Here is a 27,949-nt window from a genome sequence, read left to right on the forward strand (position 1 = left end):
CGGCACTGTGAATATAGTTAATACGGTTCATATAATATTCAAACCCATGACTTTACAGAGAAAGGAATAGCTTTTTACATTAAATAGTTTGTATATTTATAATATTAAGGGGCTTCCCAGGTGGCACAGTGGTAAAGAATCTGCCTGCCAATGCAGAAGACCTGAGAGCTGTGGGCTCAGTCCCTGGGTTGGGAAGATGCCCTGGAGAAGTAAATGGCAACCCTCTCCAGTATTCTTGCCTGGAGAACCCCACGGACAGAGGAGCCTGGCGGGCTACAGTCCCTGGGGTCACAGAGTCAGACATGACTAAGTGATCGAGCACACACACACATCTATATATTAAATACCTAGAGAGTAATGGGTTCCCCAGGTGGCGCTAGTGGTAAAGAACCCGCCTGCCAATGCAGGAGACCCAAGAGATGCAGGTTCGATCCCTGTGTCGGGAAGATCCCCTGGAGGAGGGCATGGCAACCCACTCCAGTATTCTGAGAGCTTACCTTGTTTGAATGTGTGTGTAGCTATATACTGCTTTCCTAAGCCTTAGCAAGTCTGCACTGGTTTTCGAAAAGACTGCTCTAATTATAGTAAAAAGTAGGTCAAAGTGGTAGAACATTCCAAATCTTCGTGTTTTCCGTCCATGTAAGCTGTACTGCTCACCTGGCCATCCAGAATGAACCACATTATATTTCTATAACCATATCAAGAGACTCCCTTATTTGAACAGAACACGTTATTTCCGATTTTCCCTTACCCATGGAAAACTTCATTTTAAGGTTCTAAAGATGTCAAATTACCTTCTTAGTGCGTTTCGTTTACTTTCATATTCAGAGTTTGAAAGGAAGTTACTTGAGGCGGTAGTCTGAAGTAGATTTGCTAATGATTTTTTTTCCTCTTAGTCTCCAACCAGGCAAATAAGGTTTTGCGTATTTATCCTAGCTTCACTGGTTAAAGAATCAATTAAGACACAGAACCACAGGGCGCCCTTACTTAATTCAATTCTAACAGGTAGGAGGTAATCAAGTTATTTTTTCCCCAATGCATAACTATTTCAGGTAGAATCTTATCTGTGTCAGACATCTGGGTGGCAGATGACAGCGAATATAATTAAGAGTCACATATTATCAATAACAGCAAAAATAAATAGTACAGCATTGAGGTACCCATGAAGGCAGGGCACTGGGGGAGAACAGTTTCTTTTCTTTTAAGGACTAATGAGGCTTTTTCAAAGAAAGTCTGAAAACGAAAGGAGGTGCTGAATGTTTTATTTGGGTTCATTCACGGAAATTTCAGCCCATTAATCACGAACTGGTCTGTGCTGCTGAAAAGCCAGGTGTCATCCCACGAACAGACCTTCCCGGAGGGCGGGAACCTCCCTGATCACAGACCACGCCTTAGTTCTCTTCATGTTCCCGACAGTGCCGGGCACATATTAGATCCTAAAAACTATTAACTGAAATAAAAAATGAAAAACAAGCAACCAAACCCTGAACTTAGTTACTACAAATTGAGGCAAAGGATTATGATTTTAGTGTTACTTTTAACTAAATTTTCTGACATGCATTTTTAAGAGCTGATACATACAATTACAAAATCACTCTATGCATACTTAAGTTTCCTGCCTCCACTGTTTCTAGAGGGGTGACAATTGCAGGAGACTCTTTCACCCCTCCCTCCCCTACCCCCGCTTTATCTCCCTCTCTTCCCTCTGTCCCTCTGTCCCTCCTTCTACCCCCCCTCCCTTCCTGTGTCACTGGACACGGGTGAGACATCCCACCAGCGGAGGCTCTGTCCCCACTGCTCGACAGTCCGGTCTTAGCCACGGTCCCTAGAATAAATCATGCAGCCAAGGGATGCCCCGAAAAGGCAGTATTTCTCGACTCAGAATTCTGAAATTGTGCGCGTGTATATAAAAGCCCCACTGGCAAGATTCCTGGCTGATTGTCATTCTTTAGTTTGATGAACTCAGAGTTCATGAGCACTGATGGCTCCTAATGGGTCCCCCTGGAACAGAGCTGCTGATGACTTGCAGAGCAGAACTCTGAGGCAAGTCTTTCCGCTGGGCGTTAAGAAAATCAATCATACCATGATTGGTTTCATCAGGGAAATGAATGTTGTATTATGCAAAAGCAAAGTACTCAAATGCTTTTGCAGTTGAGGACTGGATAGTTCCTACTGGGAGTCCTGAATACATCTCCCCTCGTAATTCAAACTGAAGTTCCACTTTGTCCTAAACTCTGCTCTGGGAGTATTGAAATAGAATCCAAACCTCCCATTCTCCTCAAACAGGAATCTTTCTTCCTGCATGTCAGATAACATACCAACGAATAAATGCACATTTCTGCAAATAAATGTTTTATTAGTTTATGTAAAAATGTCAGTGAATAGAAACTTGTCCATGTTTCATTTAATAATAATTCTCGAGTATATTCATATTGAAATTTGAAAGACAGGTACCTGATGGACGTTTAATAAGCAAATACCACTTTTTATATGAAAATACTTTGGTAACTTTTAGTTTTGATATAACTACAAGTTAGCTCAAAGTTGCAAGCATAGTACCAGGAACTGTGGTGTATCTGGTATGGGTGGAATTGCATGCCCCTAAAGAAATGCTGACGCCCGAACCTCTGGAACCAGTGAATGTGACCGCTATGTGGAAACAGGCCCTCTGCTGATGAGAATCGCTAAGATGCCATAAGGATTCCGGGGTAAAGCGAATGACAGGCGCCCTAACAGGAAGAGTGGCACTGGGCACAAAGGCAGAGAGGAAGGGGCAGAGACGGAACGACGGCTGCCACCAGCCAGCAGGCACCTGGGACCACCAGGAGCGGAGAGAGACAGGACGGCCTCCAAGAGGTGTCAGAGGAGCACAGCCCGCCAACGCCTTCTAACCTCAGAACTGTGAGAACTCGGGGCTTCTCGCCACCCTGCCGGTAGAACTTTACTACGGCAATCCCAGGAAAGGAACACCGTACCCGTCACTCAAACCCACCAGTTACGTTTGCTTTCCTGTACTTTTGTCTTCTCTTTGTCTCTTTCGCTTTTCCTGAATCTCTTCAATGAGTACAGCATCATGTCACTTAACTCCTAGATATTTATATGGTTGTTGTTCAGGTGTAAGTCGTGTCCAACTCTGCGACCCCGGGGACTACAGCACATCAGGCTTCCATGTCCTTCACCAACTCCCAGAGCTTGCTCAAACTCTTGTCCATCGAGTCAGTGATGCCATCCAACCATCTCATCCTCTGTTGTCCCCTTCTCCTCCTGCCTTGAATCTTTCCCAGCATCAAGGTCTTTTCCAATGAGTCAGCTCTTCGCATTAGGTGGCCAAAGTATTGGGAGTTTCAGCTTCAGCATCAGACCTTCCAATGAGTATTCAGGGTTTATCTCCTTTAGGATGGACTGGTTTGATCTCCTTGCTGTCCAAGGGACTCTCAAGAGTCTTCTCCAATACCATAATTCAAAAGCATTGGTTCTGTGACACTCAGTTCTTTTTTTATAAACCAACTCTCACATCCAAACATGACTACTGGAAAAACCATAGCTTTGACTATTTGGACCTTTGTCAGCAAAGTGATGTCTCTGCTTTTTAATATGCTATGTTTCTCATAGCTTTCTATTTTGGTATATACTTCAAAAACTAAGGACATTATTTTGAAGGTGTTATCAAAATCAGAACATCTGACATCACTAAACTCTATCCTGTACAGCACCATCCATACCTGAGTTTCATTAATTTCTCTGATGACATCCTTGATCACTATCATCCTCTGACTCAGAATGGAATACGGAGTCACCCAAGTTTATTGTATCTCCCTTTCTCTTTAGCATCCTTCCAGCTGAAACAGTTCATCTGTATTTTTCCTTAACACCTTCTCTCATTAGGTTCTTCCAGTGAAATTTTTGGCAGGCCAAGCACACAGGGATCACATTAGGTATGACACCTGGGTCCCAGTGGTGATGCAGGTAATTGGATCACCTGGTCGAGTGATGTTTTTATGCTGTGAAGTTGCAGCTAGGAGCCCATGGCTTCATACTGATATCAGTAAATGAATGAATCCCTGATATATGGGAGAAGAAAGCTTTTCCCTGTAGTAGAATACCAACTAATACATGCAGCAGGAATGGTAAGGTTAGAATCTAACATTCGTTATAGTGATAATTCAGAGGTTTCCCTGGTGGCTCAGCAGTAAAGAATCCACCTGCAATGCAGGAGACTCGGGTTGGATCCCTGGGTTAGAAATATACCCTGGAGAAGGGAACGGCAACCCACTCCAGTATTCATGCCTGGGAAATCCCATGGACAGAGGAGCCTGGCAGGCTACAGTCCACGGGGTAGCAAAGAGTTGGATATGACCAAGCGACTGAGCACACAGATAATCTTGATCAGATGCAGATGGATATGACGATGCACATGTTTATGTGCAGTCCCTGCCCTCTCCACGCTGCACCATTGTATTCTCTTTATTATTGTTGAAACAGATGGATTGGCAAGGATTCTATTTTATTCTGCATTATTCAAGCCACCAAAAGGAACTAGTGGAGAAACACCTCAATCTGGCTACCTCAAACGGCTGAACCGCAACCTCTTTCCCCAAACCTGAGCTGACCGTCAGAGTTGTTAGTCTCGAGGTCAGAGGGAAGCTTCAGGTAGGGGGTGCACCAGCAGACAGCTGTAACAGAGCAACTTAACCCTGATGACCACTTACTCCTGACGAATAGGGCTGGAAAGGAAGGACTCACCGTCTTAGGGCCATTCCATCCCTCCTGCTACTTGAGTCAAACTACCCAGAGGATTTCAGAGCTGCCACCTGCCTGAGAGGGCAGGGAACACAGGGAACTGAACCCGAAAGTCCACACCTCCCTTGTCCCAAGTAGAGACTTTTCTACCGATCCCCACTGTCCAAGCAGAAAGAGAAAACTAGAAGCACATAACTTTCCTTTGGATCCTAGATTTTTGGGCAGATAACATAGGAGGCAATACAGCTGAGGAATCCATTTATTCATCAAGGAACTACATATTAAGCGCTCATTATGGTGAAAGTGTACTTTGAGGTTTTAATGCCAGTGGATTTCTACGGTAATAAAAAATTAAAAACCTGTATGACAAGCATTTAAAATTTTATAACAGTTGAAATTACATTGGAACCCATTTTTCAGCTCCCTCTGTAAACATTTTGAGGTCAGTAATTATTACTTTGGGAGCATGTAAATATTTATGTGTAGCGTGGCTGCCATGCTAAGCAATAAACCAAGCAAAGCAAAGAAACCCCGCAACAAAGAAAAGGTAATTGTAGAATTCCAAAGGACTGGGGTGTGAATGGAATTTACAGTCCTAACTAAAGAAATCTCTAACAGTGATCTGACGGAAGTTTAAGGTGAGGAGCGGAAGACGACCACGTGGACAGAATGGGGTATCCAACCAGGGGTTAAATGAGCTGAAGCCCTGTCTTCCAGACTGAAGATGAAAAGTCAAGGTGTAGCAATCTAAACAGCTATTTAACTCGAAACACATATAATAGAGGAACCATCTAAAAGAGTTAGAGGTGGTTGTATCTGGGGAGAAAAATTTGAAGGGTAGAGCTAAAGAGAAGGGAGAAGGGCTGAGCTTTGCAGGGCTTCCAATTAGCCTTGGAAAACTCTCTGGCTTTTGAAAATATGGGTATCCATGGCAGTTAAAAATCTAAAATAAAAAAGAATGCATGCTAAGTTGCTTCGCTCGTGTCCGACTCTTTACGACCCCATGGACTATAGGCCACCAGGCTCCTCTGTCCATGGGATTCTCCAGGCAAGAATCCTGGAGTGGGTTGTCATGACCTGCAGGGGACTTCCCAATCCAGGGATCCAACCTGTGTCTTCCATACCTCCCGCATTGCAGGCGGATTCTTAACACTGGGTCACGGGGGAAGCACACACACGAAACAATGGCATGCATAAAACTACGGCATGAGACATGCATTGCCCTAATCGTAAAATGACGTAATAACAGTGCTGTAAAAGTAGAAAACAGTGAAAAACATCAAAAAGAGGACGATACTTAGTTAAGGACATTTTATGATGTCACTACATATCATTGAAAACCATGATGCAGAACAAAATTTTAAGGCCTGGAGAAATACAGAAAAAGTGTATAAAAAATAGGCTACCAAGATGTATATACTAATATCAGATACATTTTGTGTGAATTTTATATGTGTGGGGAATAGAGAGAGGAGAATGAGATTGATTTAAAAACACATCAAAATATATTCAGTGGGGACATTCCTGGTGGTCCAGTGGCTAAGACGCCCTGCTTCTGCTGCAGGGGACACAGGTTCAACTCCTGGTTGGGGAACTAAGATCCCACATGAGGCTCAGTGCAGCCAAAAATTAGAAAAAGAAATTTAAATAAGTTAGTATTAAAAGAACAAACGAAACCAAGAAGTTAAATAGATATATATACCCAATGACTATGTTAAGGAATTATCAATGATATTAATTTCCTATATATTTGTGGGTGTCTTTCCATTTTCAACAATAAACACGTGTGATCTTTATATTGAGAAAACTATCTTTGAAATCGAACAATGAACGAAACTATGAGATGAGATGAAAACCCACTCCCATTCCCTTGGGTCCCTGGCAAGTTTTAAATCTACTAATTTCAAAGGTGAGGAGCAAAACTGGAGACAAGTCAATGATGATCTGATGAGCTGGCTCCAGTAACATTTGAATCAGTCAATGGCCAGAGTATAGCTGAACATCAACCATCCAGTTAAAAGATACAGTTTCGTAAGCAAGCCTATTGAATATGAATTTCTGACAAAAAAAGTAAGAAGAGAGATCACGGGTCTGGGGGTTCACAAAGATCCCCCAGACGGTTACGGTTAAGTTCAACATCATTTCAAGTACTGTGCATGCATAAGGTTTTCTATGAAGCCACTTCCTTCTTCCCATAGCCTGCTTTGCTGGAAGCACACAAATTTCAGTAAATATCTGTTCACTAAGACCTTCCATGAAAGAGCCAGGACATCCCCACTTCATTCATCATCCATTGATAGAGTTATTCTCCAATACCAGTCTGATGTTTATTCTGCTTAAAAAAAAAAAAAAAAGCCTATTTGACTAATCGGAACATGTCTTATCTGTTATGAGAAAATACAGCCTTTGCTGGGTCTATCTGCCAATAAGCTGAGAATACAGGCTGTGAACATTCTCTGTCCCTTTAACATGCGGTGTTGTTGGTCTTCATGTGGGTTCATCTCCAGTGCCTTAGATCCTTTTCCTTCTGTAGTGCAGAAAACGCTATCACAGTTTTCATGTTCCATGTTGTAACATTTAGGTATGTTCATGAGGGAAACCACGTAAAGTCTAATATGTTTTTACATTTGATGTAGGGATTCAGGCTGCAATTTTCTTAGAGGTTTGCTTTTTTCATATTTCAATGACTAGCTTTTCCTGCACAGTAAGTCCCCCAGATACGAACGAGTTTCATTCTGAGAGTGTGGCTCTAAGTCCAATTTGTTCCTAAGTCCAACGAAGTTAGCCAAGGGACTAACACAATTAATTGGCTGTAAATACCGTATGATAATAGGTTTAGAATTCTTTTCACACAAATAATACGAAAATCTTCCAGTACAGTAGAGTAAGCCAGTACAACAGCTGGCATCCAGGGGCTGGCATCGACTGGGCAGGAAAGAAGAGTTACAGGCTGGAGGAGGGAGAGGAGTGGGGAGATGGTAGAGCTCAACCACCAGCAGCTACAGGAGACGCAGGGCGGGCTGCAGCTCCAGCCACGCCTCGATGGAATGCAAGTTCGCAGCACTGGAAGCTCACAACTTGAAGGTTCTCCTGTAGCAGATGCATTGCAATTAGCATAGTCCTCCCTTTCCCACGAGGAGACTCGCAAGGCGTTCATCCCCCGACTTTCATGACAATACAAGCTTCTGATTGACCTTCTAACTCTGGCTCGCCTTCCTCAGTCTTCTCGGCAGCGTCCTGTTTCTCTCGGAATCTTTTAATTAGTTTACTTTGGTCCCCTTTCCCATGCTCTTTCTTGGACTTCACACTTTTCATGGGTTGATCTGATTTACTCGAGGGCTTCTCTTCCCCTGTGTATGCAAATAAGACTCCTCTCTCTCTGCTGAGTTCCAGAACTAACAGCATCCTAGACTTCCCCAGGTGGGGGTTTTCCAGTCTTCTATTGATCCTGACCTTCAAATATTCAAAAAAGTGCACAGCCCTTCTCATGGAAAAAGATTTCTTGGCTGCTGTTTGCTTTCTTAGTACACTGCAACCTATCTCCCAATTTTCAGAATCAGAAAGCTTCAGTTCATTCTAAAATCCCCTTCCCTTCTTAATGCCTACATTTCAAAGGTCAATATCACTATTGACTTCAATGCAAAAAATATCATCAGTATTTCCTTCATTCCCATGGTTACCACTCTCAACTCACAATCACTGGGTTTTAGGAAATGTTCTCTCAAAGGCAGGCTCTCCAGGGAGATGTCCGTTGGATTTTACTCCACTGTTTACCAGGCCTCTTAGACCAGGTCAGACTCTCTACTCTTGAGCTTGCAGAGCACCCTTACAGGCCTCACTGAAAGCTAAGATTGGGTGCATGATATGCATAAAAATATGCATAAAAATGTATTTTAAAAACCACAGGACTTCCCAGGTGGTGCAGTGGTAAAGAATCTTCCTGCCAAGCAGGAAACACAGGTTCTATCCCTGGGTCGGGAAGGTCCCCTGGAGAAGGAAATGGCAACCCATTTTAGGATTCTTGCCTGGAAAATCCCCATGGACAGAGGAGCCTGGTGGGCTACAGTCCATGGGGTCACAAAGAGTCAGACGTGACTGACTGACTTGACTTATAATCTTTAAAGTCTTAACCCAATGTTTCTAATGACGTTCGTCACGCGTTCTAGAAAGCAGTACTAACACTTGTGTCTAAACGACTGTTCCCAACTAAAGTTTCTTTTGCATTTTAATGCCTAGGAAGTCAAATTGGATTAAATTCAGATATATTTCATAGTCTTGTCGCACTTTTCCACATCATTTCTTTCATAGGACATTCCTTCATTTTCCCAGTTTCCTGGGCATATAGATTGCTCCTTTCTTCCTGAGTCGTTACTTATCAATGGTTTAGCACAGTAACATGCCTACCAAACCAGTATCAAAAATACAGGAGAGGAGTAAAAGCAAGGGTATAATGTGTGCATTTTATGAAACAGTAATCCCCACCTCATCCACATTCACATTTTAACACAGAATTCTCAAAGTCTGTTAAGATGTTCTCAAATTACACAGTTCTCAAAGTCTTTGGAGGGTTTAAATATTACTTTTTTTATAGACTACAATCATTAAGAGAATATAGCCTACAGAATTTGTCAAAGACCGATTTTCATTTGGCAAGTTCTGGCTGGAGATTTCTAAATTATTTTAAAAAACATGGATCCCATAATATCTTCATTGAAAGAGATAAAGTATCTAAAGTGTAAATGACCTAACATCATATTTCTATTAATATTAAAATACTCAAATCTTACTACAGCAATTGATAAAATATTGAAAAAGAAATAAGGGTGTCAAGAATAACGAATGCAGACAGAGATGGTACATTAAAGCATTGATCGGGAGTATTGCTGTTCTGGGTCTGATATCTATGTTTCCCAAAAATAAGTAAGCAGTTTACACTACAATGGTATAACAAAGCACTTTTCAAATGTGGTTTAAGTATTCAATGTTTCTTTACATTTGAATGTGGAGAAATTTCTGATTTTGTGCAGCTTGATTTACTAGCAAACACTACAGACTCAGCTCCCTGGGATGAGTTCTGAACCTATTAAAACATCACTGGTAACTGTCACCCACACCTGACGGTGAGTGAGCCAGCCGAGTCTGCTCTCCTACTGGAGTCGGAGCAGGAAACAGCGAGCTCTGGTGACTGAAGTCCAAAGAGCAGTATTCCTGCCCTTGCTCAGGCACAGGGCTGTGAACTCACCCTCTTCTCAGATGAACGGACTGTACGGAAGTCAGCCTGCTAAGACTGAGCAGTCCTGAATAACACACGGAAGTGTGCTATATACAAGCCACTGGTACGGAACCAAAATACACGCTCGCCAACAAGCTCCAGCTAGAGGACACACGGTTAGACAAATGTGCACGGACCCTGGTCAGCAGCTTCCAGGGTATGAAACTGAGAAATAGTACAAGGCGGATAGCAAGTCAAGGCGCCAAACTACAGCATTCAGGATGTGGCATTTCCCTTCCGCTAAATGTCTGGATGTGATCTGGGGGCTCAGTGCGTGTGTGAGTAACACTAAGGCAAACACTGAAATAACCATCCTGCCCTAGAAAGTTCCTAAGATATTCTCTTTACCTTTTTCTTTATGCTACACCATGAAGGAATGACAGCACAATTCTGCCAAGACACACTGACTGCTACAGAAAATCCTTGCTGATGCTTCCATTGCTGACGATGTACAACATAAACACAACGAGTATCCAAGAAGCTGACGCGATGTCTACACACAAACACACAGATAGCAGCAGCTGTGTAGGATCTGACAGCTCGCAAAATACAGCGCCGGTTTTTGGAATATATTTTATAGTAACCATTCAGGTCATTAAATGGAAGAGGAGTGCAAGTGGATAGAGACCCTGATTCTCTTCTAGCTAATTATCATCTTATAGGTTCATTCTGATGGCCCAAAGGAGACTTATTTTCAGAAATGTAATTCAAGAGTGTAGGCAGGCTACAGTAGCAGACTTAGGCATTCCAATGGGTTCTATATTATCTTAGATTTTAAAAAGCTAATGAATTTCCAGGATCCTGCTTTTACTTAACACCTATTTCAAAATCCATTTCGCTTCTTTAACTATAAATGAGTTAAGTCTATTACAAAGTGTAGATTCCTTGTAGAAGCCTAGTAATATTTTTGGATAACGGATAACTCAATAACCATTCCTGAAAAGAAGTAACTCCAAAGAGAAAAACTACATTTAACTAACGCAAAAACATATAATATTCCAAAATAGCAGGATTATGCTTTATTGTTGTTAAGCCTCTCTTACTATTCATTTGATTTATTATACAATACTGGTATAATGTTCCATTCCTTACATCCTTTATATCAACCTTTTTGATGTACTTATTTGATGTTATTTAATGTTTGACATATTTAATAATCAATGTACTTATTTTAGCACCAAACATTAAATATTTTAGTACTTGCTTGACAAAATTATTTTCCTCTACAAATTCATATATTTTTTCAAATAAAATGTAAATTTCAACCTGATATCAAGCTCTGATTGGCTGGATTCACCTGTGTCCCAGATTTTGAGGTTGATATAATTTTCCCTGCAACTTCAGTTCTCTGATGGGTCCAAGAAAAGATACTGATTTTCAGTTCATTCAGCCTTTTTCTTCTCTCAAGGACAGGAATGACAAATTCCTAGCACATATGAGCTGAAACCAGAAATCATCCGTATATATATATATATTTTTTGATGACACTTTTTGTTGATTTCTGAAATTTACTTTTATGATCTTAACCACTGCTTAAAATGAGCAAGCATTTTCACTATAGATAAGATGCTTATCCCATTAACTCTACTGTTGAGAAATTGAGGTAGCAATAGATTTAGAAAAACTCAACTTCAGAGCAACCAAAGAGTTCAGACTGAAAGAAACAGAAAACAGAACGGTGGTTCTCAAGGGCTGGAGGGCGGACAGGTCGGGAGACGCTAATGGAATTGCAGGAACCTTTAGTTCTAAGATGAATAAGCCCTAGGAGTGAACGCACATTAGAGAGACCACAGTCCATAACACATACTGCACACATGAATTTTGCTAAGAGAAGAGATTTTAAGCATTCTCACTCCAAAAAAGAAAATTAATGCTAACTACGTGAAAGTGAAAGTTAGTCGTGTCCGACTCTTTGTGACCCCATGGACTATACGGTCGAGGGAATTCTTCAGTCCAGAATATTGGAGTGGGTAGTCTTTCCCTCCTCCAGGGCATCTTCCCAACCCAGTGATCGAACCCAGGTCTCCCGCATTGCAGGCGGATTCTTTTCCAACTGAATCACCAGGGAAGCCCAAGAACACTGGAGTGGGCCGATCCCTTCTCCAGGGGATCTTCCCAACTCAGGAATTGAACTGGGGTCCCCTGCATTGCAGGTGGATTCTTTACCAGCGGAGCTACCAGGAAAGATCATGTGAGAGGATGGATATGTTCATTTACTTGATTGTTCTAATCATTGTACAAAACGGCCTTAAGTCATCATGGTGTAAAATACAAACAGGCTTACTTGTCAATTACCCCACCATAAAACCGAAAAAAGAAAAAATATATTATTAATCAATAGTCACTAACAGGGCTTATACCCAGAGTAGCTGTCTTCGAATTTGTACTCTGATTAGTGCAAAGAACACAAACTTGAGTAAAAAATATTGAATATTTGCCCCATTTCCTTCCTTGACAAATTTGCTTTTAAACCTAGTGAAATATACATTAAGTTGGATAAACCATGAAATTTGTCCACTGACCCCATCACAGAGATGTCAAAGCATTCTTATCAAAAGGCCATGTGAGGGGCTTGAGTGGAGAGAAATCACGTCACCTAGATGGGGTGATGGGGGCCATAAATTAGGGTCAGCAAAAGTACACTGTCCTTCAGAGAAGTTTGACTATGAACATGAGAAGGATAACAGAGTGACCATCCAAGGAAAGAAGTTTGATCAATTTTGTATTCTTTTTTCTGATTTGTTTTTTAAACTAATGGAAAGTACTGGAACATCAGTCAGTCAGTTCAGCCACTCAGTCATATCTGACACTTTGTGACCCCATGGACTGCAGCACTCCAGGCCTCCCTGTCCATCACCAACTCCCAGAGCTTACTCAAACTCATTTTCCTTGAGTCAGTGACACCATCCAACCATCTCATCCTCTGTCATCCCCTTCTTCTCCCACCTTCAATCATTCCCAGCATCAGGGTCTTTTCCAGCGAGTCAATTCTTCACATCAGGTGGCCAAAATATTGGAGTTTCAGCTTTAGCATCAGTCATTCCAATCAATATTCAGGACTGATTTTCTTTAGGATGCACTGGTTGGATCTCCTTGCAGTCCAAGGGACCCTCAAGAATCTTCTCCAATACCACAGTTCAAAAGCATCAATTCTTTGGTGCTCAGCTTTCTTTATAGTCCAACTCTCAAATCCATACATGACCACTGGAAAAACCATAGCTTTGACTAGACAGACCTTTGCTGGTAAAGTAATGTCTCTGATTTTTAATATGCTGTGTAGGTTGGTCACAGCTCTTCTTCCAAAAAGCAAGTGTCTTTTAATTTCATGGCTGCAGTCACCATCTGCAGTGATTTTGGAGCCCCCCAAAATAAAGTCTCTCACTATTTCCATTGTTTCTAAATCTATTTGCCATGAAATGATGGGAATGGATGCTATGATCTTACTTTCCTGAATGTTGAGTTTTATTTATTTATTTTTTATTTTTCAAAAACAATTTTAGGAATCTTTACTTAAAAACAACCTTATCTTAAAATGGAGTAACTTTGGTTTTACGAGCAGCAAGCAAAGTACAGAAGCAAAAATGCATTACAGGAGCATTAAGTTCTACATTAGGTCACAGCATCTAATCTGAAATCACACCCATAATATCATTTTTCAGGATATCTGGGAAATAGTTATTTCCCAGGATGTCTGAACCATAGCTACTCTATGTTGACTTTTAATTGTAAAAAAAAAAAAATTTTTTTTTTAACAGCCAAAGCAGATTTCACCATTAATGACGTCAGTGTTTTTCTAGGTATGAGAAGATGCAAGAATTGGAACTCATAAAACCTTTTTCTGAAAAGATCTAACTATCTGAAGGCCTGTTCTGCCAGTTTATTTTTTTTTTTCTCAGAGCACAGAGTGCCTCATTCCTGATTTTCACCCTGAACTTCTTTCAGGGGGTGTTGAGGGTCAGCAGCTTGCAATGGTCATGATGTAATCTTTGTAGAGGCAGCTGGCAAGTACCAACTTCTCTCTCCTCTTTCACTTTCATCAAGACGCAGTTTAGTTCTTCATTTTCTGCCATAAGGGTGGTGTCATCTTCATATCTGAGGTTAATGATATTTCTCCCAGCAATCTTGATTCCAGCTTGTGCTTCATCCAGCCCAGCATTTCAAATGATGCACTCTGCATATAAGTTAAATAAGCAAGGTGACAATATATAGCCTTGACATACTCCTTTCATGATTTAGAACGAGTCTATTGTTCAATGTCCAGTTCTAACTGTTGCTTCCTGACTTGCATTCAGATTTCTAAGGAGGCAATCAGGTGGTTTGGTATTCCCATCTCTTTAAGAATTTTACACAGTTTGTTGTGATCCACACAGTGAAAAGCTTTGGCATAGTCAATAAGGCAGAAGTAGATGTTTTTCTGTAATTCTCTTGCATTTGCAATGATCAAACAGATGTTGGCAATTTGATCTCTGGTTCCTCTGCCTTTTCTAAAACCAGCTTAGACATCTAGAAGTTCACGGTTCATGTACTATTGAAGAATTCTCTGGCTTGGAGAATTTTGAGCATTATTTTGCTAGTGTGTGAGATAAATGCAATTGTGTGATAGTTTGAGCATTCTTTGGCATTGCCTTTTTCTGGGATTGGAATGAAATCAGACATTTCCCAGTTCTGTGGCTTCTGCTGAGTTTTCCAAATTTGCTGCCATATTGAGTGCAGCACTTTCACAGCATCATCTTTTAGGCTTTGAAATAGCTCAACTGGAATTCCATCACCTCCACTAGCTTTGTTTGTAGTGATGCTTCCTAAGGCCCATTTGACTTCACATTCCTGGATGTCTGGCTCTAGGTGAGTGATCACACCATCGTGATTATCTGGGTCATGAAGATCTTTTTTGTATAGTTCTGTGTATTCTTGCCACCTCTTCTTAATATCTTCTGCTTCTGCTAGGTCCATACCATATCTGTACTTTATTGTGCCCATCTTTGCATGAAATATTCCCATGGTGGAGAGTTCTGACAAAACGTGGTCCACTGGAGAAGGGAATGCAAACCACTTCAGTATTCTTGCCTTGAGAACCCCATGAACAGTATGAAAAAGCAAAAAGATAGGACACTGAAAGATGAACACCCCAGGTCGGTAGGTGCCCAATATGCTACTGGAGATCAGTGGAGAAATAACTCCAGAAAGAATGAAGAGATGGAGCCAAAGCAAAAGCAACACCCAGCTGTGGATGTGACTGGTGATGGAAGTAAAGTCCAATGCTGTAAAGAGCAATATTGCATAGGAACCTAAATGTTAGGTCCATGAAGCAAGGTAAAGTGGAAGTGGTCAAACAGGAGATGGCAAGAGTGAACATAGACATTCTAGTAATCAGTGAACTAAAATGGACTGGAATGGGTGAATTTAACTCGGATGACCATTATATCTACTACTGTGGGCAAGAATCCCTTAGAAGAAATGGAGTAGCCATCATAGTCAACAAAAGAGTCCGAAATGCAGTACTTGGATGCAATCTTAAAAATGACAGAATGATCTCTGTTCATTTCCAAGGCTGCTGCTGCTGCTGCTAAGTCACTTCAGTCGTGTCCGACTCTGTGTGACCCCACAGACGGAAGCCCACCAGGCTCCCCCATCCCTGGGATTCTCCAGGCAAGAACACTGACCATTCAATATTACAGTAATCCAAGTCTATGTCCTGATCAGTAACGCTGTGAAGTTGAATGGTTCTATGAAGACCTACAAGACCTTCTACTACTAACACCCAAAAAAGATGTCCTGTTCATTATAGGTGACTGAAATGCAAAAGTAGGAAGTCGAGAGATACCTGGAGTAACAGGCAAATTTGGCCCTGGAGTACAAAACAAACCAGGGCAAAGCTTAATAGAGCTTTGCTAAGAGAACGCACTGGTCATAGCAAACACCCTCTTCCAACAACGCAAGAGAAGACTCTACACATGGACATCACCAGATGGTCAACACCGAAATCAGATTGATTATATTCTTTGCAGCCAAAGATGGAGAAGCTCTATACAGTCAGCAAAAAGAAGACCAGGAGCTGACTGGGGCTCAGATCATGAACTCCTTATTGCCAAATTCAGACTTAAATTGAAGAAAGTGGGGAAAACCACTAGACCGTTCAAGTATGACCTAAATCAAATCCCTTACGATTATACAGTGGAAGTGACAAATAGATTCAAGGGACTAGATCTGACAGACAGAGTGCCTGAAGATCTATGGACAGAGGTGACATTGTACAGGAGGCAGTGATCAAGACCATCCCCAAGAAAAAGAAATGCAAAAAGGCAAAATGGTTGTCTGAGGAGGACTTACAAATATCTGAGAAAAGAGGAGAAGCTAAAGGCAAAAGAGAAAAGGAAAGATATACCCATTTGAATGCAGAGTTCCAAAGAATAGCAAGGAGAGGTAAGAAAGCCTTCCTCAGCTATCAATGCAAAGAAATATAAGAAAACAATAGAATGGGAAAGACTGGAGATCTCTTCAAGAAAATTAGAGATACCAAGGGAACTTTTCATGCAAAGATGGGCTCGAAAAAGGATAGAAATGGTGTGGACCGGAACGTAACCATGAATTAAGTTAAAGGAAAAGGACACAAGGATGACGATGGGGATGAAAGCTCCATAAATGATGATGGCGAAATCTTTGGAGAAGGAGCAACTCATAGAGTCTGAAGAGGATGTGGAAGGAATTAGCTTATAAAGGAGAACAAACACCTCTCTAAGGGTGGAAGAAAGCTGGAGAATACTTAGGAAAAAATCAACACAGTTTTTAGTAGGAAGTTGAAGGTACTGAAGCCTGAAAACTTCAATTTTCTCAGTAAAGCTGAAGGCAAGACCAAACTCTGAAAAAAAAATATTAACTCTGGCGTGTGTGTCATTATTTACATAAAGAGTTGCGTGATACCCATACGTTCTGCCCAGTTCCTACTGGAAAACAAGGCGTATCTTGAACTGTTGGGCTTTTGCTCATTTTCTAGGGAAAAATAAAATGTCATGAAATGGCAGGGTACCCTGTGTTCTAATATTTAGCAGGTCAAAGTGACGGGAAGGATAATTTATAATTAAACAAATATAGAAAACTGTGTACTAGGATTTAACCTGGAAATAGTCTAAGTAATGAATGAGTGAAGTCTTGGAATGATTTAATTTTGGTCTATCAACTTGGCCAGGCTACCCCGGCAGTGCACTGGCAAAGAATCCTCCTATCAGTGCAGGAGACACAAGAGACAGAGGTTTAATCCCTGGGACTGGAAGATCTCTGGAGGAAAAAAGGGCAATCCACTCTAGTATTCTTGCCTGGAAAATTCCATGGACAGAGGAGCCTGGCAGGCTACAGTCCACGGGGCAGCAAAGAGTTGGACACGACTGAGTACAGCTGCACACAGGCTTTGACCACCTAACAGGGAGCAAGCAGTATGTGTTTTGAAACATCATTTGCTATTTCAGTGACAGCAGAACTGCTAGGTTCCAGCAGTTGCCTGTAGCATCCACTAAAATGATCTAGTCCCACTTTGCCCATTGAACACAGTGTGTGACACACTACATCCAACAGGCAGAGACATTACTCACATGAGATATTCAAACAGCAAAGGCCAAAGATGGAGAAAACATACAGGGCAATTTCAGCAAACCATTCCTCTGTTATTGGAGTGACACAACGATAGTACACCCGTACTGAAACACTACTGTTTCATTATGACTGAAATGAGTACAGTGTTGGTCTCACTCACTAAATGACTATCCATGTGCTAGCATCTCCCTCACTTCAGGATTTCAGGGAGTGAAAATATATTGCAAGATATCCTGGGCAAATTTAACAGTAAGGATTCAGCAATTCACCATTCCCCGTCATCCCTTGAAAAATAAAACTATTAAATAACACTTTATCCTTCAGTTATCTATTAGTCATTTCTTGACATTATGTACAATAGACACCCTTTAGAGTAAGGTTTATTAAACAGATCCAAGACAAGTGAAGAATCAAAGCTTTTCCTCCCCAAGATAAAAAAATTTGAGATGATTATTCAGGAGCATAGGTAATCATTTTCCCCGAATAGAAGCATCTTATAGTGCTTAACTCAAATTATTTTCCATTTAAAATGATTAACACTGTTATAAAAAATAATTTGTTTCTTATGGTTCAAAATGCAATGGGCTGCTAAAATGGACAGACTTGGTCACAGTTTTAGGATTGCTAATAGGACAGAGCAGCTTAGCAACTGTGGCCACAACAAAAAATTAAATGTGAAAATTCAGATCTAGCATGCCTCAGATAAATGCAACCCTATAATCCAAAGTCATATCAGCAAAGAATTGAACACTCAGCAATGCTATTAAGATACCATGGTAAGAAATAGCACAGAAAAGTCTACTGTTCCTCCCTCCACATGCAAGAGACAGCAGATTTTGATGCTTACAAGTATACATTCAAGGCATAGATGCACTAATAAAACATGCCATAAATCAGATATGTATGCAATATAAACATATATATATATATATATATGATCAGGTTGAAATAAATATGAAGTCAAGATTTTCAAGAGATAGTTTGGGTTAACCACTTTTCAGCCTTTACAATTTACTCTTGGCTAACAGAGAAGTTTCTTAAAGTCTGGGAAACAGAAAATCACTATGAAATTATTTTAAAAGAAGTCATTTAATGTGCTGATGATTGTAGCAGCAAGTGGGAGAAAATGCCAAAGAACAGGGGAATACAATAAAAGTGCCCCAAAAAGAGTGTCAAGAAATCCTTCTCATCAAAATGGAGCTATCACTGAGTCCGACAATGACATGAAGGGGGTGTCCCCAGTAAAGGCAACAATTTAGTACTTCTGAAGATTGTCATTCCTTTTCTGAACAAGAATTTGGGAAATGGCATTGGCGCCAGAGTGTCTTGATTTTCCTTGGAAGATACTGTTTAACCTCAACAGGAACAAGGCTCATATATATTTCATCAGATATGCAAAAAGTGACATGGAAGACCTAACTAATCTGCCACTACAAGTATAGTGTATCTAACTTATTTCTGTCATTATTGTGTACCCTGTCTATTGACACCAAAGGTACCAGTTCTTGCTCCGTTATAATCGTGCCTCATCCCTGCCCTCAGGGTGGTCGGGGTGATTTTCTACTTCTGGTGCATCAGTGATATTTCTGACAGCCATGCTGCTTGAGACCACAGTCTCCATATGCTGAAGGGGAATCTTCTGCATATGGTTACAGCTGCTGCGCCTTCAAATCACAACCCTGCCACTATCGAGCCCTTCTCCTGCTGACCCTAAAATTTTAAACTGTAAGCATCATATGGGATGCCGAGACCAGGACTACGTGCAGACTCTATAGAGACGTCAGATCCTCTTACCCTTTTCCATCAGAAGTCAGAAATAGATATTCCAGAATGAAGGCAGGAAGGAACTCCTGGCAGGCAGTGAAATAAGGGCTGACAAGCTCTCCGAACTCAAGAAAGTCTTCACCCAGAAGTATACATTGGGGAAATGAGAGGAGGATTTTAAGAATTCAAGCACATTCACATGAATATTGGGTTCTCAGAATAACCACAGGCATTTTGCATGAATGAAACAGAAATAGAAAGCCTATTCTGGCAAACGTTTGGTGCAACTAATCACAATCAGAGAAAATAAATGGAGACAGGGCTTGAAAAAGTGACTGAATCTCTCAACTAATATTCAGAAAAAAAAATAAACTGAAACATATGAAAACCACAAAAGCTATGAATCTAACTTTCTATCTTATTCTTATAAAAGTTCAACACCATTCAAATCATCCAGTGGTTGAACTTCCCAAAAAAAAAAAATATATATATATAAGAATGTTCCTGGCAGTCTAGTGGGACTGCCACTGGGACGCCATGCTTCCAGAGCAGACGGCGTGAGTTTGATCCTTGATTTGGAAAGCAAGATGCCACATGCCTCGCATCCAAAACAAACAAATAAGCATGGGAAAGTGAGCAATAAATGATTTCTGAAAAGTTAGCCTGCTCTTCTATGAGTTCAGAGAATTCTAAACAATTCACAGTTGAAAGGTCATGTAGTTCTCTTCTGAGATGAGTTTTAAATTTTCCTATAATAATAAGCAACTAAGCAAACCTGGACCAAGACCATCCCCATGGAAAAGAAATGCAAAATAGGAAAATGGCTGTCTGAGGAGGCCTTACAAATAGCTGTGAAAAGAAGAGAAGCAAAAAGCAAAGGAGAAAAGGAAAGATATAAGCATCTGAATGCAGAGTTCCAAAGAATAGCAAGGAGAGATAAGAAAGCCTTCCTCAGAGATCAATGCAAAGAAATAGAGGAAAACAACAGAATAGGAAAAACAAGAGATCTCTTCAAGAAAATTAGAGATTCCAAGGGAACATTTCATGCAAAGATGGGCTCGATAAAGGACAGAAATGGTATGGACCTAACAGAAGCAGAAGATATTAAGAAGAGGTGGCAAGAATACACAGAAGAACTGTACAAAAAAGATCTTCACGATGAAGATAATCACGATGGTGTGATCACTCACCTGGAGCCAGACATCTTGGAATGTGAAGTCAAGTGGGCCTTAGAAAGCATCACTACGAACAAAGCTAGTGGAGGTGATGGAATTCCAGTTGAGCTATTTCAAATACTGAAAGATGATGCCGTGAAAGTGCTGCACTCAATATACCAGCAAATTTGGAAAACTCAGCAGTGGCCACAGGACTGGAAGAGGTCAGTCTTCATTCCAATCCCAAAGAAAGGCAATGCCAAAGAATGCTCAAACTACCGCACAATTGCACTCATCTCACATGCTAGTAAAGTCATGCTCAAAATTCTCCAAGCCAGGCTTCAGCAATATGTGAACCGTGAACTCCCAGATGTGCAAGCAGGTTTTAGAAAATGCGGAGGAACCAGAGATCAAATTGCCAACATCTGCTGGATCATTCCCAGGGACGGGGGAGCCTGGTGGGCTGCCATCTATGGGGTCACATAGATTCGGACACGACTGAAGTGACTTAGCAAGAGCAGCTGGATCATGGAGAAAGCAAGAGAGTTCCAGAAAAACATCTATTTCTGCTTCAGAGACTATGCCAAAGCCTTTGACTGTATGGATCACAATAAACTGTGGAACATTCTGAAAGAGATGGGAATACCAAACCACCTGACCAGCCTCTTGAGAAACCTGTATGCAGGTCAGGAAGCAACAGAACTGGACATGGAACAACATACTGGTTCCAAAAAGGAAAAGGAGTAGGTCAAGGTTGTATCTTGTCAACCTGCTTATTTAACTTCTATACAGAGTACATCATGAGGAACGCTGGGCTGGAAGAAGCATAGGCTGGAATCAAGATTGCCGGGAGAAATATCAATAACCTCAGATATGCAGATGACACCACCCTTATGGCAGAAAGTGAAGAGGAACTCAAAAGCCTCTTGATGAAAGTGAAAGAGGAGAGTGAAAAGGTTGGCTTGAAGTGCAACATTCAGAAAACAAAGATCATGGAATCTGGTCCCATCACTTCATGGGAAATAGATGGGGAAACAGTGGAAACAGTGTCAGACTTTATTTTCTGGGGCTCCAAAATCACTGCAGATGCTTACTGCAGCCAGGAAATTAAAAGATGCTTACTCCTTGGAAGGAAAGTTATGACCAACCTAGATAGCATATTAAAAAGCAGAGACATTACTTTGCCAACAAAGGTCCATCTAGTCAAGGCTATGGTTTTTCCAGTGGTCATGTATGGATGTGAGAGTTGGACTGTGAAGAAAGCTGATTGCTGAAGAATTGATGCTTTTGAACTGTGGTGTTGGAGAAGACTCTTGAGAGTCCCTTGGACTGAAAGGAGATCCAACCAGTCCATTCTAAAGGAGATCAATGCTGGGTGTTCATTGGAAGGACTGATGCTAAAGCTGAAACTCCAATACTTTGGCCACCTCATGCAATGAGTTGAATCACTGGAAAAGACTCTGATGCTGGGAGGGATTGGGGGTGGGAGGAGACGGGGACGACAGAGAATGAGATGGCTGGATGGCATCACCGACTCAATGGACATGAGTTTGAGTGAACTCTGGGAGTTGGTGATGGACAGGGAGGCCTGGCGTGCTGTGATTCATGGGGTCGCAAAGAGTTGAACACGACTGAGCGACTGAACTGAACTGAACTGAAGCAAACCTCACAGTCTTTATACTGACTTGCTAGTGCAGTTCCTTTTAGGCCAAGTTTCTGCAAAATGAAGACTTGTTCTTATCAATGAGCTCAGTGCCTTACTGTGTGTTTTCCTGTAGACTCCTAGCCCTCCAAATGATTCTGTTTCAAGCTAAACAATCTTTATTTCCTTTATCTATTTTTATTCATTTATTATAGCCGCCACATTCCAGGATTTGAAAGGAACACATTTCCAGTGACATACACTTTACTATAAAAACAAATATATATATATATACATATATATATATATGAAGTCTTGAGGGACAAATTAGACAAAACTAGGCCAAATTAAACCTCTTACAAGATTAAGGATGTCTCCATTCATAGTCTTCATCCTAAAATGCTTCTGCTTATGATCTTAAAATGGGAGAAGAAAACAGTGTGGCAGGATTGAGTTTTCGAAAAGGATGTGTTCAAGTCCTAACTCTAAAATCTGTGACAGATCTTATATGGAAATAAGGTCTTTGCAGATCAAGGTGAGATGAAGCAGTATCGTGTTAAGGTAGACACTAAATCCTATGATTGGTGTCTTTAGAAAGGGGTATTTGGATTCAGACACATAGGAACGAAGGTCCTGTGATAATGGAGCCAGAGATTTGAGTGGGGCATCTATAAACGAGGAAAACCAAGAACTGCAAGGGGTCCCTAGAAGCCAGGGGAACCCACAGAAGAATTCTTTCCTAGGGCTCACAGAGGCAATGCTTAAAGCATTGCCAACATCTTGATGTTAGACTTCTGGCCTCCAAAGTGCAGGACAATATGGTTCTTTTGTATTTAGCCATCAAGTGTGCGGCAGTTGGTTAAGGCAGGCACCAAGACCCACGGGAAAAAGGATCAACTTTGGACAACGATCTTGGGTTCAAATCTATACCGTGTTTTCTGGACTATGGCAACCTGCCTAATGTCTTTGAGTAATAATTTGCTTGCATGTGAAATCTTGAGGACTTCTGTGAAAAGCCAGGTACATAATAGAAAATCACTAAGGAATTATATGATTTTTATCAATAAAGCGAAAAAGCAAAATCACTCATTCTTACTCTTATATTCTAGTATGCATTCTAACAATCCTGCGTGATTTCTTAAAATCTTTGTTAGAGATAAACCAATCAGAAAGGATTCCAATTCTAAAATAATTTCTATGTCTGAGCTATAACTGAAAACAATGACAGAAAAATAATTCCAGTGATTTTATACTTAAAGTTTTCACTTTCCTGTAAACACATGTTGTAGAAACCTTTTTGCTAGATTTTAAGAAGACAAGAAGATTCTATATGAGCCATATATCCTTACTATCATATGCCCAGTTTGGCTGAATATTAGGAACATTAATTGAAAGAGAAGACAATAATCATCAAACTATTTTAGTTCACTCTGATTTGCAAGGTATCAAGGCATACAATTTCCAATAAAAAGACAAGAGGAGTTCAGTTTGGTATGCTGTCTACACAAACTGTTTTACTAACTATACAGTGACCCGCAACCTCAGTCTCCTATATTGTAATTCCAGGCAAATAAGTGCTGACATAAACACACATATTTTTTCTTAACTGAAGTATCACATACTATGAAAGAGTATTAAGTATGTAGACTTTTCTATGTCTGGATACTTAGTTAGGCATCTAGACTTTTCTGTGCCATCAAATCTCTTCAAATGGTAATAAATGAATCGCTTTACTTACTAATATAAGCAGCAGGACAACATCAGGGCTGTCACACGCACAGGCAATGTGCATCGGTGTCCAAAAGTCTTCATCCTGGTGGTTGACATTGGCCCCTCTGTCAATCAGGATCTCTGCGATGAAGACATTATCATACCGAGCACACTAAAAAAAAATGGGGAAAAAAAAGAAAAGAAAATGTACTATTGCAATAAACCATGATAGGCTTATTCCTATTCCAAATTCTTCTCTACATACAGAAAACTTTAGTGCCAGTTATGGAAGTTGGGAGGTGGAACTCAACTGGTGAGGAATTTGGTCCCCCTTCTTCACTAACCTACAAGGAAAGAAACTTATGTAAGAAAGGAAAACTGAATCCATGGACAATAGAAAGAAAAAACAGACTAGATATTACAGAAGACAAGATCACTGACTTAAAGGCAGTAAAAACTGTATGATACAAAACAGAGAGAAAAATGACTAAATGAACGGAGTATCAGTGAGCTGTAGGAAAACTTCAAACTGACTGACTGATAACCCATTAGATTGATAACATTGGAAACGGGGACTACAGGATAAATTTCTGGTTTTCCCATTATTTAATTACCTTTAAAATTAGCAATGAGAAGACAGCCTAATTTTTAAGCTTCCCTGGTGGCTCAGCGGTAAAGAATTCACCTGCCAATGCAGGAGACAGAGGTTCAATCCCTGGGTTAGGAAGATCCCCTGGAGAAAGAAATGGCAACCCACTCCAGTATTCTTGCTTGGGAAATCCCATGAACCAGAGGAGCCTGATGGGGGGATTGCAAACAGTTGGACAAGATTAAGTGACTGAGCAGAGCAGGAAAGTGATTAAAACATTTGGAATTTAAGCTTCTAATAAAAACACAGTTCACAGTATTTTTGGGTTAATTTCTTTTACGGTATGAAACATACATGCTTTAATGTTCAAGCAATATGTAAACAGAAAGAGTTAAAAAGAAAAAAGAGATTCTGCCTCCTCTCCCATTTGGGTCACTGATAAAAATTCCTTATCTAGTCTTCAAGATTTTCTCTGCTGTTGAAAAAGATTCTCCCCTTCCCCCATCTATCTGTCTCGGGTCTAGAAAATGTACTATTCTCTAACCTGTTTTTGACATTTACCAATATGTCTCGAGCATATTTGCAAATCTGTTGCAGCTTGTTTTCATTATGCTCATGTGTGAGCTCAGTCACTCAGTCGTGTCTGACTCTGCAATTCCATGGACTGTAGCCCACCAGGCTCCTCTGTCCGTGGGATTTCCCAGGCAAGAATACTGAAGTGGGTTGCCATGTCCTTCTCCAGGGGATCTTCCCAACCCAGGGACTGAACCCAAATTTCTTGTGTCTCCTGCATCATCAGGCAGATTCTTTACCACTGAGCCACTTGGAACTCAACTGCTATGAACTTCTGCTGTCATAGCACGGAATCAAAAGAATTCACATTTCATACTCCAGTCAAGAGTGTTTCCTTAGAACCAAGAGCTCCTTCTCAACAGTTTATACATTAAAGGTCTTAACTTATTAATAAAATTCCAGACAGAATTTCAGCAAAGCCCTTTGTGACTCTGTTTTTAACTCCATACATAGCACCTTTCCTTCCAAAGAGTTAAGTCTGAGTTTTTTCTATACTGCCCTCAAGAGACTAAATCCCTGGGGTGCAAAAAATTGTTACTTGTTTTCATTATTTTCCCTCTGATAGTAGCTGACACCTGCCAGAGATTTGATTCATGAATTGTTGAATATAAATAGGCAAATTCAGACTTACTGAAAGCTTATTAAAACATGATAAAACTAAAGACTGCATATGATGAAAAATATTAAAATCTGTGTATCAATTATCCAGGTCTTCCCCCTTGACTCAGCGGTAAAGAATCTGTCTGAAATGCAGGAGTCCCAGGAGATAGATGTGTGTACTATTCTCACCTGGAGGAGGACATGTCAGCTCACTCCAGTATTCTCGCCTGGAGAATGCCGTGGACAGAGGAGCCTGGCGGGCTACAGTCTACAGTGTTGCAGAGAGTCCGACACGACAGATGCAACTAAGCCCTCAACATGCATCAATTATCCACCTTTAACACATATGAAATTATTCTTCTCCAACTTCACAGTTACTGGGCGTTTCTAACAGAGGTCTTCCAGAAATCTCACTTAGACTCAGATACTCAGTGAATAAATGGAGTTAAATAAATGAAACTGGAAAAGCTTAGCAACTTCCACAGCTTTTTCCTGATGCCCTGCACAAGCATGAGATGTCTTTTTTTTCAAAGATGTTGGTCTAAGAATACATAATTAGCGTGTTGATGCTGATAAAGCATCAGGACTCAATGCAGGACACCCAAGAGGTGGGGCAAACACGGAGCTGCTCACGCTTGACATTTCAAGGGCGAAATTGCCTTTTTCGGTCCCTAAAGCATTTTGAAACCCTGTAATTTCGTCTCTCTGGCAACCTGCAATTTTTCATTTGTTTTTATTTACTCAGTAACCCCAGGAAAAGGAGGTTCAGTGCTGAGCCCACGTTCCTGCAGCCGTCAGGAGGTTTTCTTACATGTATTCCAGCTTCAAAGCCTCTTCATCTTAGCCTGACAACCAAAGGCTAACAGCAGAAAGATGCAGAGCATCTGCACTGGATTCAGAGCTAATTGAGCACCTCCTGTTCACCTCATCACCTCATCTTCTCATTTCTTCTTTCTTCTGACTCTTTCCCCGGGCCGTCTCATTAGGCAAAGATCCCTATTTTCTTACAGTTCATCCATCCATCCATCCATCCCTTCATCCACCCATTTATCCTTTCAGGATGTACTGAGCACCTGGTATGCATCACAGGCTAAGGATACAAACGTATCTAAGTCGTCACAGTTTTTGAAAATTCACTCTAGCAGAGAGAAACGGCACGATCTCCATTAATTACAATCCGTTATGACAAGATTTACAGCAGAAGCAAGGGCCGTGTGTGATAAGACCCGGGATAAAAGAGTGACTCAGTCTGACCAGGAGGGCAGAGAAGGCTTCAGAACCGCCCTCTGAAGGTGGCCAAGTGAGTCATCGTTTTCCTCTTTCTTATCCCTCATGCAGGTCTGCTGTGATCAGTTTGTTTTTCTCTTTCTGAAAATTCCACTCTAAATAAGACTGCTTGCACCTTAACTCGCAATGTCTATCACAGCATCACATCAATTAATTAAGCAATTAAGGGGTTAATGTGGCTCCCCAACAAATCTACTGAGCACCTCCTGGGCGCCAGGCCTCCGGTAAATGCTACAGATGTGATGGAGCTGGCCAAGTCCGAGCCGACAGTCTGGTAAACAGAACGTAATCACCCTGAGCCTGTAATCTGTTTGGTGGCAACTGTGTGATAAGAAAGGAGACAAACAACCGACTGTGGGCTGGTGGGGGTGGGCTCCTACATCCTTGGGGACAAGCCCTGGGAGAGCGTTTCGGCAGGCGATTTCTGAGCAGAGACGAGGAGCAAGCAGAGGAGGGAGCCGCGTGGAATTCGCCGGAAAGCGGAAGCAGCGGGGAGCACGGGGCCCTGGGGCCGGCGGGCCCTCAAAGGATCAGCCGGGGCAGGAGAGGCCCCGGGAGGCGTGGGCGCGGGGTGCCAGCTCATCCCGGTGGCGGTAGGCAGGGCTCAGGGTTTTCCCTGAGTGGGAAGGGAAGTCGCCGGGACATTTCGAGGGAGGAGTGACCCAGCCTGGTTGCGGGGGGGGACACAGAATGAAAGCTGGACATGGAGGGGCCAGGGAAGTGGTGAGGAAGCTGCAGACCCAGGGCAGAGAGGGCGGTTCAGGGGAAGATGGTCTTCCCAGGTGAGGAGAGACGGCAGCGTTCTGGCTGGGTTTCAAAGGTCAGGAGAGCAACCGCTGCTTTGCTGATGGACAGGACGGAGTTCTGTGTGCTCAGTAAAGTCGGACACAGTACGTGTATATGAAGGAGTGCTCGTCCTCCTCTGCTTCTTTCGCTCCGTCTGTCAAACACACACACATACACACACGCACAGAGAGTAAAAATACATTACATTCTTATCTCCTGCACTACTATCGGGAATGCAAATTGATACA

At 41.5% G+C, this 27,949-nt stretch overlaps 1 protein-coding gene across 1 annotated transcript in view; it reads right to left on the reverse strand.

The window, feature by feature from the left end:
* MYO16 (myosin XVI) overlaps positions 1 to 27,949 on the reverse strand; it is a 478,842-nt gene that overhangs the window by 329,319 nt on the left and 121,574 nt on the right. The window contains exon 4 of the mRNA XM_055426698.2: positions 23,895 to 24,038. Within this exon, the coding sequence (XP_055282673.2) occupies positions 23,895 to 24,038 (144 nt within the window). The remainder of the gene's footprint in view (positions 1 to 23,894; positions 24,039 to 27,949) is intronic.

This window comes from Moschus berezovskii, chromosome 13, assembly GCF_049115385.1.
Source record: "Moschus berezovskii isolate FMDL1 chromosome 13, NW_MosBer_1.0, whole genome shotgun sequence".
NCBI lineage: Eukaryota > Metazoa > Chordata > Mammalia > Artiodactyla > Moschidae > Moschus > Moschus berezovskii.